A 16,721-nucleotide genomic window follows, 5' to 3' on the forward strand; every position below is an offset into this window, starting at 1 on the left:
AACATGGACTTTTATTACTTTCAGTATTGTCCCTTGTGAAAGAGTGATATTCCCACTGAAAGACCATTGATTATTTTTACCTGAGGGAGAAATATCATTAAGATCAGGATGACTTTTTAGAGGTTGCTTCCTGTAGAATTCGTATGAACACTTCAGTGAGAACTGTCTCTCTCTGCTTTTGCATCTCCAGATACTTCCATCATAGTATCAGAATTACGTAATATATGTTTTAATCACAGTAAGAATTTTAAACTGCTGTATATAAATGTAGGTGAGAGTGATCTGGGCACCTGCAACATAGCTCATGTGGATTGTGAGTATACCTGCTTTGCCAGCACTTAATCCAGGTTCAAGCACATCTTCCACCACAGTGGAGGACACTTGAATGCTGAGGTCTTTTTGCTCTGTGTCTCTGTCTCTGTCTCTCTTTATCTGAAATAGTTGCTTCTGAGAGTGAGGTCCCTCCCCCTAAAAAAGAAAAATTTGATTGTGAGATACAAATAGACTTATTTATGTTTTCAGCTTGTAATTGCCTTATTCAGTATTTCCAGTTCCATGTTGAATTTAAGATTGAATATTTTAAATTTCATTAATTGTTTTTTTATTTTTTAACCAGGGCACTGATCATTTCTGGTTTGCAGTTGTGGTGCAGGCTGAATATGGGAACTTTGATGCCGCTGGCATGAAAGTCTTTATGTATAACTTTTATGCTACCACTCTTTCCCTAAGACTAAAGATTTTGATGAATTAAGTAGGGGAAAAAAAGCTACCCCCATTCAATAACTGGCTTTTCTCTACTTTAAGATAAAAAGTAGAGAAGTAGATTTGAGATCCATTGACCTTATATGGGAATTCACCCTCACTTTTCACTGGCTAGTCATTGACATTTTCCAACATTTGATATCTGACTTTAACTCCAGCAGAAACTGGAATCCCGACCCATTTGTGAACACCAATTTTCTCCCTAATCTGTTCAGCAACTCTGCTTCTGTGACTCTGACATTAAACCTCAAATTTGGCCTTAAAAATGTTTGTTGTTGTTGTTTTTGCCTCCAGGGTTATTGCTGGGTCCCAGTGCCTGCACTAAGAATCCATTGTTCCTGGAGGCCATTTTTCCCATTTTGTTGCCATTGTTATTATTGCCATTGCTGTTGTTGTTGTTGGATAGGACAGAGAGAACTCCAGGGAGGAGGGGAAGGCAGAGAGGGAAAGAGAAAGATAGATACCTGCAAACCTGCTTCACCACTTCTGAAGTGACCCCCCTGCAGGTGGGGAACTGGGGGCTGGAACCAGGATCCTTGAGCCGATCCTTACTTCACACCACATCCACTTTACCCGCTGAACTACTGCCCAGCCCCCTTTAAAACTGTTTATAACTTCATGAGTTCACTTTTCACAATAAAATAATTTTACAAAATTAAAAAATTAGTATTTTAAGTTTCTAAATTGGCAGTGAAACTTAGGAAGGGAGAGCAATACAGTGTCTTTGAATCCTGTAGGATAATTATGGTCCAGGAAAAAACAAAATAAAAACAAACAAAACAAAACAAAAACAGGCCAGAAGTGAAGAATTAAAGTAGATCCTGATCTGTTTCTTAGAACAGTCATCCTAACAAGCCAGATACCCCAAGGAATTTTCTTTACATGTGCCACAAGTAGCAGGATGCATTTAATAGGCAAATGTTGAATATTTTATTCTTCAGAGAGTTCAAGATCACAGAGTACTGAAAATATATGTTTGGTGCATGCTTAGCAAGTGATTCTTTGAGATTTGAATTTTTTTTCTCTAAGCTCTTCTCTGCATGGTTGTAGAATGTTTTGCATATAATTTGTTTTTTTATATATAATTCATTCTTGAATATTAACATGTTTGTAGAGGCTCCTGGCAGAGAGCAGTATTCCTCTTCCCTTAAGAGTGCTTCAGTTTAGTCACCAGTATTCTACTTTCTTTGAATAAAAGTAGAAATTCAGATAGTTGTAGATTTACCTGTAACCTTTAATTTCAAACCTAGCATTTAGGAGGCATTCATCCAGATGAATTGGGGGGGTGGTATGTGGAAGTAAACTGGCTTTATCAAATTTTTCCTTGATAAGATTAGAATGCAGCAACAGTCCCTTTAGCTCTCTGTTTGGTTCCTTCACAGGATTTATTATATTTTGTTATTGTTGTTATTATTATACATTTCTAGTTTACAAGCTGCTAAGCTATATAAAAGCAAGAGTTACAATTTTTGTTATCACTGGAAACACAGAACTATCACAGAATATTTATGCTGTATGTGTAAATAGAATGGATGCAAGATGTCATGTTAGATTCTGAATTTAGCTATTCCTTAACAAAATCTGCTGGAAAATATCACCTTTGATCCTCAATGATAAACTAGTTGGATAAAATATTCCACTGAAAACACTGAATATAGGGCCAACCCTTTCTGACTATGAGAATTTTTGTTGATAAATCAGCTGAGAGTTTCATGGTGGCTCCTTCTTAGGTGACTCCACTATTCTTTAGATTTTTTTTTTAAATCTCCTTTTCATTGACCCTTGCTATGTTAATCATGTTCCTTGGTGAATTTAGGGTTTTGATTTGTTTTTGTTTATATATATTAGAGATTCCTGGATCTGAGTGCCTCCTTCAGTTTGGAAAAAAGTTTGGGTTACTATTTCTTCAAATAAGAACTTTAGTTCCTTCTTCTTCTTGTACCACTATGATTCAAATGTTGTTCCTCTTGATGTTGTCACTTACTCTCATGTTATCTTCCTTTGTTTTAGTTTTCTTCTTTTGCTAGGGTTTGCTGATGGCATCCTATTCCCTACCCTTTGTTCACCACTTAGTCTTGACTTCTTCTACTTGCTGGTAGATTCCTCTATTGAACATTTTAGTTCAAATCCTATTTCAATGTGCTCTCTTAGCTTTGATGCTCTCTTTAGGTAGTTACATGGATTTCTTAAATTTGGGGTTCTCTCCAGCTTTCTATCTTAGTCCAGAAGTTCAGGGAATTTCTTCTCTTTCTACTGTGTTCAATTTTCCATGAGTAAATGGTGTTTATTATAGGTCTAACAGGGCACAGATTCTAGTGAGTAGCTGGATGTTTCTTCCCTCTCTAGTGAGCAGTTGGATGTCTCTTTTCCCTCCCTCCTTTCTCCCTCCTCATCTTCAGGCTTAACTTTGAGTAGAGACATCCAACTCAGGTATTCGATCAAGGGCCACTAGTTTCACATCCAGCGACTTAACCACTCAACCACAGCTGCCAGCCATACAGGGGGAAAGTTTCTAGTAACCTTCTATCCATAATCATGAAAACCTGCAAGGATCCACTTCCTGCTTTCAGTCACACCTTTCAGATGTTTTCCCTTCTCCATCTTACTCTTGCCCTCTTCTTTCCCTTTCTAGGACTTATCTCCACAAGGACCAAACCATGTCTACATATCCCTCTTTCACTTGACTTGTGTGCACACAGGATAGAACAAGACAAGTAGAAATCCTTCATCCCCATTCACCTACAAAGCCCCAAAAGCTTTCCCTAAGCTCTCACTGCACCTCCAGATGCACACACTCCACACCTTGACACCAAACTAACTACACAGTCTTCTTCCAACACCAATCCTCAACATCCCTTTCTACCATGAAGGACATAACACAGCAGTTCCCTACTAAAATATGCCTACTAGCTATCTACAAAATGGAGGAACTCCCAATACTTCATCTGCATTATTCTAGCCTTTAGGTCCATGATTGGTCAACGATTTGTTTGACTTTGTATGTTAACTCTCTTTTATTTATTTATTAAATATTTATTTATTTATTCCCTTTTGTTACCCTTGTTTTATTGTTGTAGTTATTCTTGTTGTTGTTGGATAGGACAGAGAGAAATGGAGATAGGAGGGGAAGACAGAGGGGGGGAGAGAAAGATAGACACCTGCAGACCTGCTTCACTGCCTGTGAAGAGACTCCTCTGCAGTTGGGGAGCTGAGGGACAGAAAGGGGATCCTTACGCTGGTTCTTGCGCTTTGCGCCACGTGCACTTAACCCACTGCGCTACTGCCGTACTCCAGTAAACCACCAGGTTCCAGTTGTTAGCATGATGCCGACAAGACTTTCCTGTACAGACAACCCCACCAATATGTCCTGGAGCTCCGCTTCCTCAGAGCCCTTCCCCACTAGGGAAAGAGAGAGACAGGCTAAGAGTATGGATCGACCAGTCAACGCCCGTGTTCCACCTTCTGCATCCCACAATGACCTTGGGTCCATACTCGCAGAGGGTTAAAGAATAGGAAAGCTATCAGGGGAGGGGATGGGATACAGAGTTCTGGTGATGGGAATTGTGTGGAGTTGTACCCCTCTTATCCTATGGTTTATTCAATGTTTCCTTTTTGTAAATAAAAAATTTTTTAAAATACAGTATTTGAAAAGTGTAGTATGCAAGTCATAAAAAAAGAAGTAGGCCTATACATATCCATTATTTCATAGTTTTCATGGGTCAAGAATTTGATACAGTTTAGAGAAGTCTTCTGGGGATGTCACATGGTGTGTCTGTCAGTAAGAGTGCCTACCTTGCTCAGGTTTTTCAAAGATCCTGTGTTTACTGGGGGAGGGGGGGGGGAAGCTGTTTGTAATTGTAGGACTGTGGTCTCTGTTTTCTTTTGCCTGTTGGTAATGGACTGTTTACAGTTTCTGGGGTCTTTCTTAATTCTACTACTTTAAATTAATCTTCTGAAGAACACTGTAACTTAATTTTTCAATCCTTTAGGTGAATCACTGTGACTTCAGGGAGATCCCCTGACCTTCTTTTAAAAGGCTAACCTGATTAAGTCAGTGCCAAGCAGGGTAGTCTTATTTTTAATCAAATTAAAGTAATGTTATTAGGGAACATAATTCATATCTACAGAAGCCATTTTTACTTATAGTGGAAATAATATAATTATGGAGCGGTAGTTCTCCATATTCTGTGGTTCTCACCTGCATGTAATGAGAGAGTGTGATATGGGGCACAGGTCATTGGGGGTCATCGGAAAGTTTTGTCTACAACCCCCAATGCAGTCCTATTTCTATTGCAGCTGCTAAAAGTGTTATTTCCTTTATAGAGATATTTTCTTCAATGTTACATTTAAATAATTCATAGCTAGTATCCACTTTAAAAACTTTTATAGTGTTAAGTTTTATTTTATCAACTTTGGTTGGAATAATTGACTACACACAAATCAATACAAATGCCAGTACTCAATCTCATTGAAGTCAACTTTTAAACTAAAATATATATTCAGAACACCATGGAGGGATTGCACTGCTAGGGATATAAAAATCAGAATAGTACATCTCACTTTATTAAGCAGTACTAATCATAGATTAAACGTAAAAAAAAATAAGATTTTTTTGTCATGAAAGGAATCACAGGATTATCATATGTACTTGTGTGTATGTATGTATATGTATATATATACACACATGATATATGCACATACCACAGAATGATAATGCTAATAATACTGCTGTAAATGTAAAATTTACCAAGTGCTACTGTCATAGATCTTTAAGATAGCTTCTCTCAGAATTACTTTTTAGTAGGCAAATACTACCTTTTTATTTTTATTTTTTATTATCTTTATTTCTTTGATAGAAATTGAGAGGAATTGGGATATATATGGAGAGAGAGAGATAGAAAGAGAGAGAGAGAGAGAGAGACCGACCTGCAGCAGTGCTTCGCTGCTTATAAAGCTTTACTCCTTCAGGTGGGGAATGGGGGCTTGAACCAGGGTCCTGGTGCATTGTAACAATGTATGCTCAATCAGGTGTAGCCACCACCCATGTCCCTGCCTCTGTTTTAAATTAGGGAAAGAAGTTCAAATACTTACTCAACACCACTCAGATGGTAAATAGTAGATACAGAACTAGAATTATGATCCTTCACTGCCATGTGTCTTATTATTACATTTTGCTTTAATAAATTGTAATTATATTTAATGTAATATGACTTAAATATTGTTAAGTATTTAGAGATGAAACAATAATAAAATAGAAATATATCTCATGTTTTTAAGAAAAGGTCTAATGTTGATTTCTTAGCACAGTATTTTTTTAACCATGTTACCACAGAAGTATTCTGGTACACTAAGTCAAGCATAAGCAAAAGAAAATTGTACTAGGGCCGGGCAGTGAAGCAACTGGTTAAGCACACACATTACAGTGCACGAGGACCCAGGTCTAAGCCACAGTCCCCTCACCTGCAGAGAAAAGCTTCACAAGAGGTAAAGCAGTGCTGCAGGTGTCTCTCCTTCTCTATACCCATTCCTTCTAAATTTCTTTCCTTCTCTCTTTCCTATCAATAAAGTTTTAAAAGAAAAGAAGAGAAAATTATACCCTTTTTCACACCTATCATTATTTTAAATAAGAAGTTGATGCTTACAACAACATTTGTTAGTAACAGCAGTTAGTAACAACCATAGTATATGTATAACATTCTAAGGGTTATATGAAGACCCTGATTTGATGGAATATGGAATTTACACATTACATCTATTTTGTCATACTCTTACCATTTCTATGTAAATACAATTACTATCAGGAGTATCCTTTAAAGATTGTGGATTTTAAATATTGTTTATTCAGATGGTAAACAAATTAGACATTTGATTTACTATCTTCATAATTTCAGTGCTTCTTTATTATTATTTCTAATGAATTTATTTTTATTTTATTTATTATTGGATAGAGACAGAAACTGAGAGGGAAGAGAGAGAGAGAGACACCTGCAACCCTGTTTCACCACTCATGAAGCCTTTCCCCCTGTACTTGGGGACCAGGTGCTTGAACCTGGGTCCTTGCACACTGTAATGTGAACACCTAACCAGGTGTGCCATCAAAATATTTTTATTATTAAAGTCATGTTTAAAATTATGCATATTGGGTAAGATCAAAATGACCAGATCAGGACTACCTTCTGCCTATTTAATATCAAACCCCATTCATGTGGAGTGTCAGATGTAATGAGGAACATCCCAGGAGGTGGCACAGTGGTGGAGAGCTGGACTTGTGAGCATGAGGTTTGAAGGTTCATTCCTGGTATTCTTTGCGCTGGAGTGATGATCTAATTCTCTCTCTCACACAGAGATACATGAGTAAACAAGTGAATATTCAAGAATAATGAGGAAATTAACCATGCTGATGTATAAAGACAGCAACTGGAAGAAAACCCCTCCAAATTTAACAGAAACTACACAAACTTCCAGAGGATGCTTCAGAGCATATAATATATGCTATTATATATAAAGATACTCCCCAACCTGGGACATTCAGTGGAAGAAAATGTCGACAAATTCACATAAAGTACAAGGAAAATTCTACCAGAAATCTTAGAGCTAAATAATACAATAACTGAAAAATAAATACAGTGGGGAGGAGAACATTAGCAGAAAGATAGAATCCAAAGATAAAATGATGAACTCAAGGATAGGATAGAGAATAAAACAATAAAATGAACTACAAGGGAAGCTCATATATGAAATTTAAGGGATGTCATCAAGATGAATAATATTTGCACCACAGAGGTTCCAGAAGAGGAGAGAAAGGGACAGAATTTTTACTTGAAAGAATAATAACCAAGAACTTCCCCTAAATTGAAAAAGGAAATTGACACTCAGATCCAGAAAACTCTTGTAATAAATCCAAACCAAAACACACCAAGACACATAACTAAAATGGAAAAGATCAAAGATAAAAATTTTAGATCACTTAGAGAAAACCAAAGAACCCCCAGAAGACAACCACTTGATTTTGTCTTTTTATCACCAGAAATGCTAAAGACAAGAAAGAACTGACAAGATATTTTCAAAATTTTGAATAGATTACACTTCTATGTAAGAGTACTCTATCCAGCTAGACTAGCATTCAAGTTTAAAGGAGTCACATGGAGCATTTCAGATAAACAAGAGTTAAAAAATAATCCATTAATTTTTTTCTTTAAAATTTATTTATTATTGGATAGAGATGGAGGGAAATTGAGAGGAAAGAAAGTGAGAGGAGAGGGGAAGATAGAGAGGGAAAAGAGACAGAGAGACACCCACAGCCCTGCTTCACCACTTGTGAAGCTTTCCCTCTGCAGGTGGGGACTAAGGGCTTGAACTTTGGTCCTTGTCCACTGTCATATGTGTGCTTAACCAGCTGCACCATTGCATGGCCCCAGAAGTCCTTTAATTCTTAACCTAAACAATTCCTTCAGAAACACTAAAGAAAATTCTATAGATAAAGAAAATACTGAATGCTTTATTCCCCCTACTGGGGATAAATGAGTGAAGTAAGAGAACAAAAAAAAATTCGAATTAAGGCAAAGCTTTCGACTACAGACTACAGAACTGAGGTCACGAAGCTGGGATGGGAGTTTCCAAGGGAGGAAGGAGTCCAGTAGACTTTGCTGAAGGAGTATTGTTACTTTACTAGCAGTTTATGTTTTGAAGAAGTGTGAAATTTTACTTACAAAGTATATATAGTCCTATAAACCAATGCTATCTTTAAAACAATAAAATGTTCTTTTTTAATCTTACATATATGCTTTTTAGATGGTCTGTTCTTGAACAAAGGGTATGCCTTCAGGACCTGTCATTGTGGACATAGTAATGAGAAGTCTGTTGTCATATAAGTTTAGCAAACGAAAGTGCCACTCAGATTGCCCATAGGAAGAAAAGAGTATCATGAGGCTTTAGTTTGTTGTGTTGCCTGAGATTTCATCTACAATTGTAGAGTTATCTCTTACAAAATTGGAATCTTACAAAATAGTTCAATTTCAATGCAAATCACTAACTTCAGAATTGATAAATGTTCCAGTATATACTAGTTCAGTAAAAACTTGATTGTTGCTACATTAGTAAAAGTATTTTAATTTATATAGTGATGAATGAGTAGATTATAAATATAAGCTACAATGAATATGTGTTTTTAATAGCAGCATCCGTGCTACAAATAGCGGCGTCTGAATTATTGAAACCTTCCAGTTTTTACTATGCAGAAAGCATTGTTGTTAGATACTACAGGCAATTTTTAAAATTTTTTTATGTTTATTTATTTTCCCTTTTTGTTGCCCTTGTTGTTTTTCATTGTTGTTGTAGTTATTATTGTTGTTGTTATTGATGTCATCGTTGTTGGATAGGACAGAGAGAAATGGAGAGAGGAGGGGAAGACGGGGGCGGAGAGAAAGACAGACACCTGCAGACCTGCTTCACCGCCTGTGAAGCGACTCCCCTGCAGGTTGGGAGCTGGGGGCTGGAACCGGGATCCTTACACCGGTCCTTGCGCTTTGCACCACCTGCGCTTAACCTGTTGTGCTACAGCCGAACTCCCCACTACAGGTAATTTAAAGGCGACTGTACACAGACACAATTGTCTTGTGGACTTATTTGGGCTTGCATAATTAGGAAACAGACACATAGAAGTCTGGGAGCTAAGAGAATGGAGAAGTTACTTTGTTGAAGAAAAAGAACAAAACAGAGAAGATGTTATAAAGAATGAAATACACTGCTGCTTTTTAAACTTGAAAAAGATTTCAGCAGAGGAAATACCAAATGTGGAAACATTTAAGTAGAAATGGTAGACAGATTTGGGGAATGGCAGACAAGTTTGACTTGATACAGTGTTTGATGTTTGACGGAAGTGCAAAGTGAGGCTGAGCCTTACTGTAATCACCAAACCTGAACCTCATTCTGCTGAAGTCAGAAACTCCTGGATGGCTTCCAAAAAAGAGAGTAATAGTGACTGCAATATACGAAGTTGTACAGAAGATAGTTGTGATGTAGGGAAAGGTTGTGACAGGGAGACGAGCAACTGCTGTAATTTTAGTGATATAAGGAGAATCTTGATTAAGAAACTGGCAGGAGGGAATGAGTATGAGAAACTACATAGTTTACAAAACCTGAGAGCTGACTGAGCATAGAGAATAAACAGGAAGTGAGAAAGGTTCAGGCTTGAATGATAACCAGAAAATTTTCTTTTATTTCTTTTAATTACTTTGACCCCACAACCTCTCAGCATTTGCTGCTGTTACCTTTTCTGATGTATGACATTCTCACAGGAGTGAAGTGGTATCTCACTGTTGTCTTCATTTGCATTTCTCTGACAATCAGAGACTTGGAGCATTTTTTCATGTGTTTCTCAGCCTTTTGGATCTCTTCTGTGGTGAATATTCTGTCCATGTCCCCTCCCCATTTTTGGATGGGGTTATTTGTTTTCTTGTTGTTGAGTTTGGCAAGCTCTTTATATATTCTGGTTATTAGCCTATTGTCTGATGTATGGCACGTAAAGATCTTCTCCCATTCTTTGAGGGGTCTCTTGGTGTGGGTAGTGGTTTCTTTTGTTGTGCAGAAGCTTTTTAATTTGATGTAGTCCCATAGGTTTATGCTTTTCCTTAGTCTTCTTTGTAATTGGATTCATTTCATTGAAGATGTCTTTAAAATTTATGCGGAAGAGATTTCTGCCAATATTTTCCTCTAAGTTTCTGGTCTAATATCCAAGTCCTTGATCCACTTGGAATTTACTTTTGTATTTGGTGAAAAATATTGGTTCAGTTTAATTCTTCTGCATGTTTCAACTCATTTTTTCCAACAGGTGTTCACAGTTGTAGAAATGGACAGTTGTTTCAATATTATTTTAATCCCTGAGTTGGAGCTCAGTGGCTTAAAACCTCTTTTTTTCTTTTTCTTCCCTGTAGGCTATGGGAGCCTGAGGGCTTTTAAACTACAAGTAGGCTTCTTAGCTTAATCACTAACTCCTGACCAAGAGATAAACAAGGTGGGGCAGAGATAATCCAATGGTTATGCAAAGAGACTTTCACAGTCCCACCACTAGGCCACCGAGTTATAGATCTTCTCCCAAGTTTCCTGGTTAGTTCTGTGTCCCATGATGTCAGCACAGGACCTCCCTGCTGCTTCTCCTGATTCTGAGGGCAGTAGCAAAGGTGACTCACAGTTGCATTTGGTGAGTCTCAGGGGAGTCCTCTCCTCCCTTCAGCAGTCTTTTTGTTGGTGAAACAGACTGGAGGTGGTGTCTCAACTGGTAAACAGCTGGACTGTTTGTTACCAGCCACTTAATCTCTCCCTAGGCGCTTCTCTGTCAGTGCACTCACTGGTGATTTGGTGGGTTCGTGAAATTGTTCTTGTCCTGTCTTGTTGCAGTCCTAGATGGTCTCCTTTGGTATTACAAGTTGATCCAGGAGAGGAGAGGAGAGAACTACAGCTGCTGCTGCTCCGTAGCCATGCCTCACAAAGTCCAAGACTTTGTTTTCTTTTATCTTATTTTCTTTTCTCCTCTCCTGTTCTTTAATTATCTTTATTTATTGAATAGAGACAATCAGGAATCAAGAGGGAAGGGGGAGATAGAGAGGGAGAGAGACAGAGAGACACCTGCAGCTCTGCTTTACCACTCATGAAGTTTTTCCTCTGCTGGTGGGAACTGAGGGCTCGAGCCTGGGTCCTTGTGCACTGTAACATGTGTATTCCACCAATTGTGCCACACCTGGTTCTCCAGAAAGATTTTTCAGGAAGGGAAATTTTGAGTTTACTTTTAGATGGTATTGGGTACTTTTGAAACAATTCTTGAATTGTTTTAATGTCTGGAACAATTCAAGAACTATTTCCTGATAGTCCAGAAAATGTCACATGCTAAACCATAGGAAAACAAGTTTTTGTTTCCCCCAAAATACTTTTTTATGTCAAAAAAATATAGTTTAATCTCAAATATATCAAGGTCTAGTTTTGAATATATAATCTGAAATATTTTAATGCTTATAATTATAAACACATGTAATTACTTATTTTCTGATATGATTTATTATAGTTCTGTTTGTAGTGTTAATACTTACATTATGTTCTGTATTTAACTCTCCACATTAGCTTCATCTTTTATTATTTCTAATTAGAATTCTTATCCAAGGGATGTATTTACCCTCTGGGAAATTTAGGTACCATTTTTTATAATTGTTCCTTATGTTAAATTGCCATTAAGCTTCTTTGGAATGATAAAAGTAGTTTGGTTATCCTACTAAGAAGATCTGAATTTCATCAGTACAGTTTGGTGGCACTATGCTGACTACAGATTTGTGAATGAGAAGGGCTAACATTAAGATTTTTTAAATATTTTTCACAAGAAGTCATCACCAGTATGTCATTTAGTAAAAATTATATATTATCAAAAATTCAAATGTAAGTTTAGTGAAACCTATTTCAACAATACAAAGACAACTTGTCAACTTTCAGTCAAGTTCATAAAGACTGAGCAAATTTGTTTGTATACTATTTATTTGAACTAAATCTCTAATAAGCCTCTTTTGCTAATTAGGCTTAACATTTATGATGTTAAATTAGAAGCATTTTGGCTGCTATATAGAGTGGTAAGACCTACCCAGTGGAATAAACATCTAACATCTGTTACCCAGTCCTCCTCTAACTTAGCTTGTACTAGCAAAGTACATCAGCCTCAAGACAAAATTATCAAATTCGTGACTCAGTGGCTTATCCACATTTAAGTGAAAGCAAAGAAATAGAGCACTGGGAGTGAAGACTAGCCAACCAAAATGCAGGGATCACAGATGGTCCATTTTGTTTTAACCTTTACTAGTCTACAACCTGAAGAAGAAATGAACAGAACTAATTACTTTTGTAATGTTTTTACAATGATCATTTTAATAATTATTTTCACTTAGCATTGTTTTTCCTATAGAGTTCATGCTAATTATTAGAGTAAATGCAATTTCTTGTGTAATAAATTTATATTTATTTTCTTTTATAAAAAGAAGCTAAATTTGGATTTGGCTGGACTTCGGAAAGAAAAGGAAGATTTACTAAAGAAACTAGAGTCTTCATCAGACCTCACTAGCTTGGTAGAAGAAGTATCCAGGGCCACAATTCCACGCATACAAGTTTCGTCACTTGGCCCTTCAAGAAGTATGGATTTGGAAATTAAGCAGTTGCAATGTAAACTAAAGGTGATTATAGTGTTTCTTAAAGATAAAAATATACATTAAGTCACTGAGTCATTAAAGACATGTTAGTACAAATTCTAAATCAAATTCTACTAATAAAAAATTATAGTATACATAGTTAATATTTTTTAAAATGGATGTTTACATGGTAAATGATAGTATTCTCTTAAAAATAGACAAAGTCCAATGATATACTAACTTAGGATTTGATATAAACTGGTAATTGCCTTTCTGTTCTACCACTTAGCTCTTGTTTCCTCACCCCATCCCCACCCCACTTTTTTTTCTCTCAAAAAAAAAAAAAATTTCAGGGCCAGGCAGTGGCACTTCTGGTTAAGCCACACACTACAGGGTTCAAGGACCCAGGTTCAAGCATCTGTTCCCACCTGCAGGGGGTAAGCTTCCCTAGTGATGAAGGACAGCTGTAGGTGTCTCTCTATCTTTTCCCTCTGTACCTCTCCCTCCCCTCTCAATTTCTCTCTGTTTCTATCCAATAATAAATAAAATTAGGAAGAAAAGAATGTCTTTTAAATTAATGTATAATTGGAATTGCTTTGCTTTGTGCACTTACTGCTACTTTAATTAGGTTGCTGTTTACTAGAGATAAAGAAGTAGGTAGAAAGTGTGAGGAAGTATAAGAACCACAGAGCAAAGGTAGATTGGTTTAATAGATTTCAACAAGTTAACTCTGTGAGAAGGAAAACCGTATTCCATTCATTTGTAAAGAATTGCACCTAATTTGAGTAAAAATGTCAGTAAAGCTAAGACTGACTTTAGATAGAAATATCCTGTAATAAACAGGGTTTGAAAGTTTTAATTGGAAAGTTCGTTTTTCTACTGCTGAAAATAAGCTTGTTCATACCTCACATATTTATTATTTTCTTCAGTGGGAAGAGCTATCTTGAATAGCATAGGTAATATACACGGTATCATAACTATAAAGAAAGTCACTAGAAGAAAATCCTGGTTGGAAATGCAAAAACTCTGTTAGAAGTAGAATAATCATAATTGAACCTACTGAATTTTCCCGAAGACTCAGTTTTCAGTTCATGACATGATATGTGCACTAATGGTTGATTTTTGTTGAAGTATTACTGATAGGATAAAATTTAAAGAGCAAAAATTCTTGAAGATATTTTGATATATATATATTTTTTGTCTTCCAGGGTTATTGCTGGGGCTCCTTGCCAGCACTGTGAATCCACTACTCCTGGAGGCCATTTTCCCCATTTTTTTTTATTGCCCTTACTATTGTTATTGCTGCCTTTGTTGTTCATAGGACAGAGAGAAATGGAGAGAGGAGGGGAAGACAGAGAGGGGAGAGAGAAAGACAACTGCAGACCTGCTTCACCGCTTGTGAAGCGACCCCTCTGCAGGTGGGGGGCCGGGGCCTTGAACTGGGATCCTTATTCTGGTCCTTGGGCTTTGCACCATGTATGTTTAACCTGCTGTGCTACTACCCAGCCCCCAGATATTTTGATTTATTAATAATCAGTTTTTTTTATTGAATAATACAGAGGGAAACTGAGACTGGACGGGGAGATAGAGAAGGAGAGCGACAAATAGAAACCTGCAGACCTGCTTCACCACTGTGAAGCAACTCCTCTGCACATCAGGAGCCTGGGGCTTGAACCAGGACTTTTGCACGGGTCCTTGCACTTTATACTATGTGTACTTAACCCAGTGCACCACCACCCAATCCGCAATCAGATATTAACACTGGAGTTAATTTAGTTGCTTCTTGAATACCATCTTTTAAAAAATATTTATTTATTTTAGATAGAGACAGAGGTAAGTTGAGAGGAAAGGGGAAGATTACTATGCAAATTTCAGCACAGGTAGTTTTGTCTTAGACTATGTTTCTCTATGAAAAAAAAAAAGGAATCAAATACATAAATTGAACAGTTCAGTATTAAGGCTTCTATCCAAAGGAACAAACCATTCCGATATGTCATCATCTTATCTACTACAGACTTTAATTCTGAGTTCTCTGATTCTTCTTATAATTAAGTCTTTACGAGTTTTAATGTACTTTAGTTTGTACTGAGATAGAATGTTAGATCCAGTAATGTCTACTTGAATCTATAAAATTATAGAAACTATTAATAGTTCTTAATATTTTACTTACTAATGATCTAACATGACTTTGAGTAATAATAGACCAATACAAATACTTGTAAATTACTTGTTATATGGGCATAAGTTTCTACCCATATGGAAATCTTTGACTTTGAGGGAATGGGTGAATCCCAAGGATGAAACTAATGGGACTACCTAAGTGATTTGGCCTAAACCTTATCTAAGTGATCTAAGTGTGAAGTGGTGTCGTCCATATCTAGGCTGGCATCCTAGAGCACTGTCCAGCTTGCTCAGGGGTAAAATTAATGTATTTTTAATAGTTCATAATATATAAATATAATAGGTAGATTTCATATGAAATTCTGTTACTCCATATTTCTGTTTTGATACTGCAATAGTTAGCTAGGGCAGCTACAACAAAATATCACAGAGAACATGACCTAAATCAGAGAAGTTTCATTTCTTTTGTTTCTAGTTACAAATCCTAGATCAAAGTATTAACCAGTTAGGTCTCTTCTGATACTTCATTCCTTGTCTTATGGATGGCTCATTGTGTCCTGAGGTGGTCATCTTGAGTCTATGTTGCCTGTTCATAATCATATATATTTGCCACCAGGGTTATTCTCTAGGGATCAGTGCAAATCAAACTCATCATTTCCTTGGCCACATATTTTTTTCTTTCTTATTTGGAAGAGACAGAGAGAAATAGAGAGAAAGGAGAGAAGAGAGTAGAGAGAGAGAGAGAGAGAAAGAGATACCTCCACCACTGCTCCAGCTCCCATGAAGCTTCTTCTGTTGCAGGTAGAAGTGGGGGAACTTGACCCAGGATCCTCACATACTATATGTGTGTGCTACCACATGGCCACATAATCTCCTCTCTTTTTTTGCCTTCAGGGTTATTGTTGGGGCTTGTTGCTTGCACTACAAATCCACTGCTCTTGGAGGCTATTTTTTCACCCATTTTGTTGTTATTGATATTGGATAGGTCAAAAAAATTGAGAAAGGAGGGGAGATAGAGAGGGGGAGAGAAAGACAGACACCTGCAGACCTGCTTCACTGCTTGTGAAGTGCCCCTCCACCCGAAGGTGGGAGCATGGGGCTCGAACCCAGATCCTTACACTGGTCCTTGCGCTTTGCGCCATGTGCACTTAGCCTGCTGTGCTACTGCCTGACCTCCATAATCTCCTCTTCTTATAAATACAGCAATCAAATTGGATTATGGGCACACATATGGCCTCATTTTACTTTAAATACCTCTCTAAAAGCCTTTCCCAAATATGCAGTTACATTTTGAGATTCAAGGAATTAAAACCTAATTAAATGTACTAATTTTCAGAGATGCTACTCAGTCCTTACTGGATATCAAATTGCTAACATCATTTTTTTCCCTGAAAAACCACTTTTTACTTGATGTTTTCATATGATATTATGAAGAACTGGTTAGATTTGAATTATAAGTCTATTATATGTATTTTATATTTTAGTCCTATTGATGTTAAATATTTCTGTTAATTTTAAATTGTATTTTAGATTTTTGTGTCTCATTATCATTCATTGTAAAATGTTATTTATTATAGGTCAGGGATCTCTCAGTTTTCCAGAATTCAGAGACACAACACTATTTTCAGTCACCTAAAATAACAGCATTGGAACCAGGATCTAGGTTAGCCAGACTGGTTC

General features: G+C 36.9%; 1 protein-coding gene across 4 annotated transcripts in view; it reads left to right on the forward strand.

Annotated features, from left to right (window-relative positions):
* CNTLN (centlein) overlaps positions 1-16,721 on the forward strand; it is a 331,221-nt gene that overhangs the window by 263,274 nt on the left and 51,226 nt on the right. For all 4 annotated transcript variants that reach the window (XM_060199608.1, XM_016193668.2, XM_060199607.1 and 1 more), the window contains exon 19: positions 12,774-12,965. In XM_060199608.1, coding sequence (XP_060055591.1) covers positions 12,774-12,965 — 192 coding nt within the window. The remainder of the gene's footprint in view (positions 1-12,773; positions 12,966-16,721) is intronic.

The sequence above is a fragment of the Erinaceus europaeus genome, chromosome 10, assembly GCF_950295315.1.
Source record: "Erinaceus europaeus chromosome 10, mEriEur2.1, whole genome shotgun sequence".
NCBI classification, from domain to species: Eukaryota; Metazoa; Chordata; class Mammalia; order Eulipotyphla; family Erinaceidae; genus Erinaceus; species Erinaceus europaeus.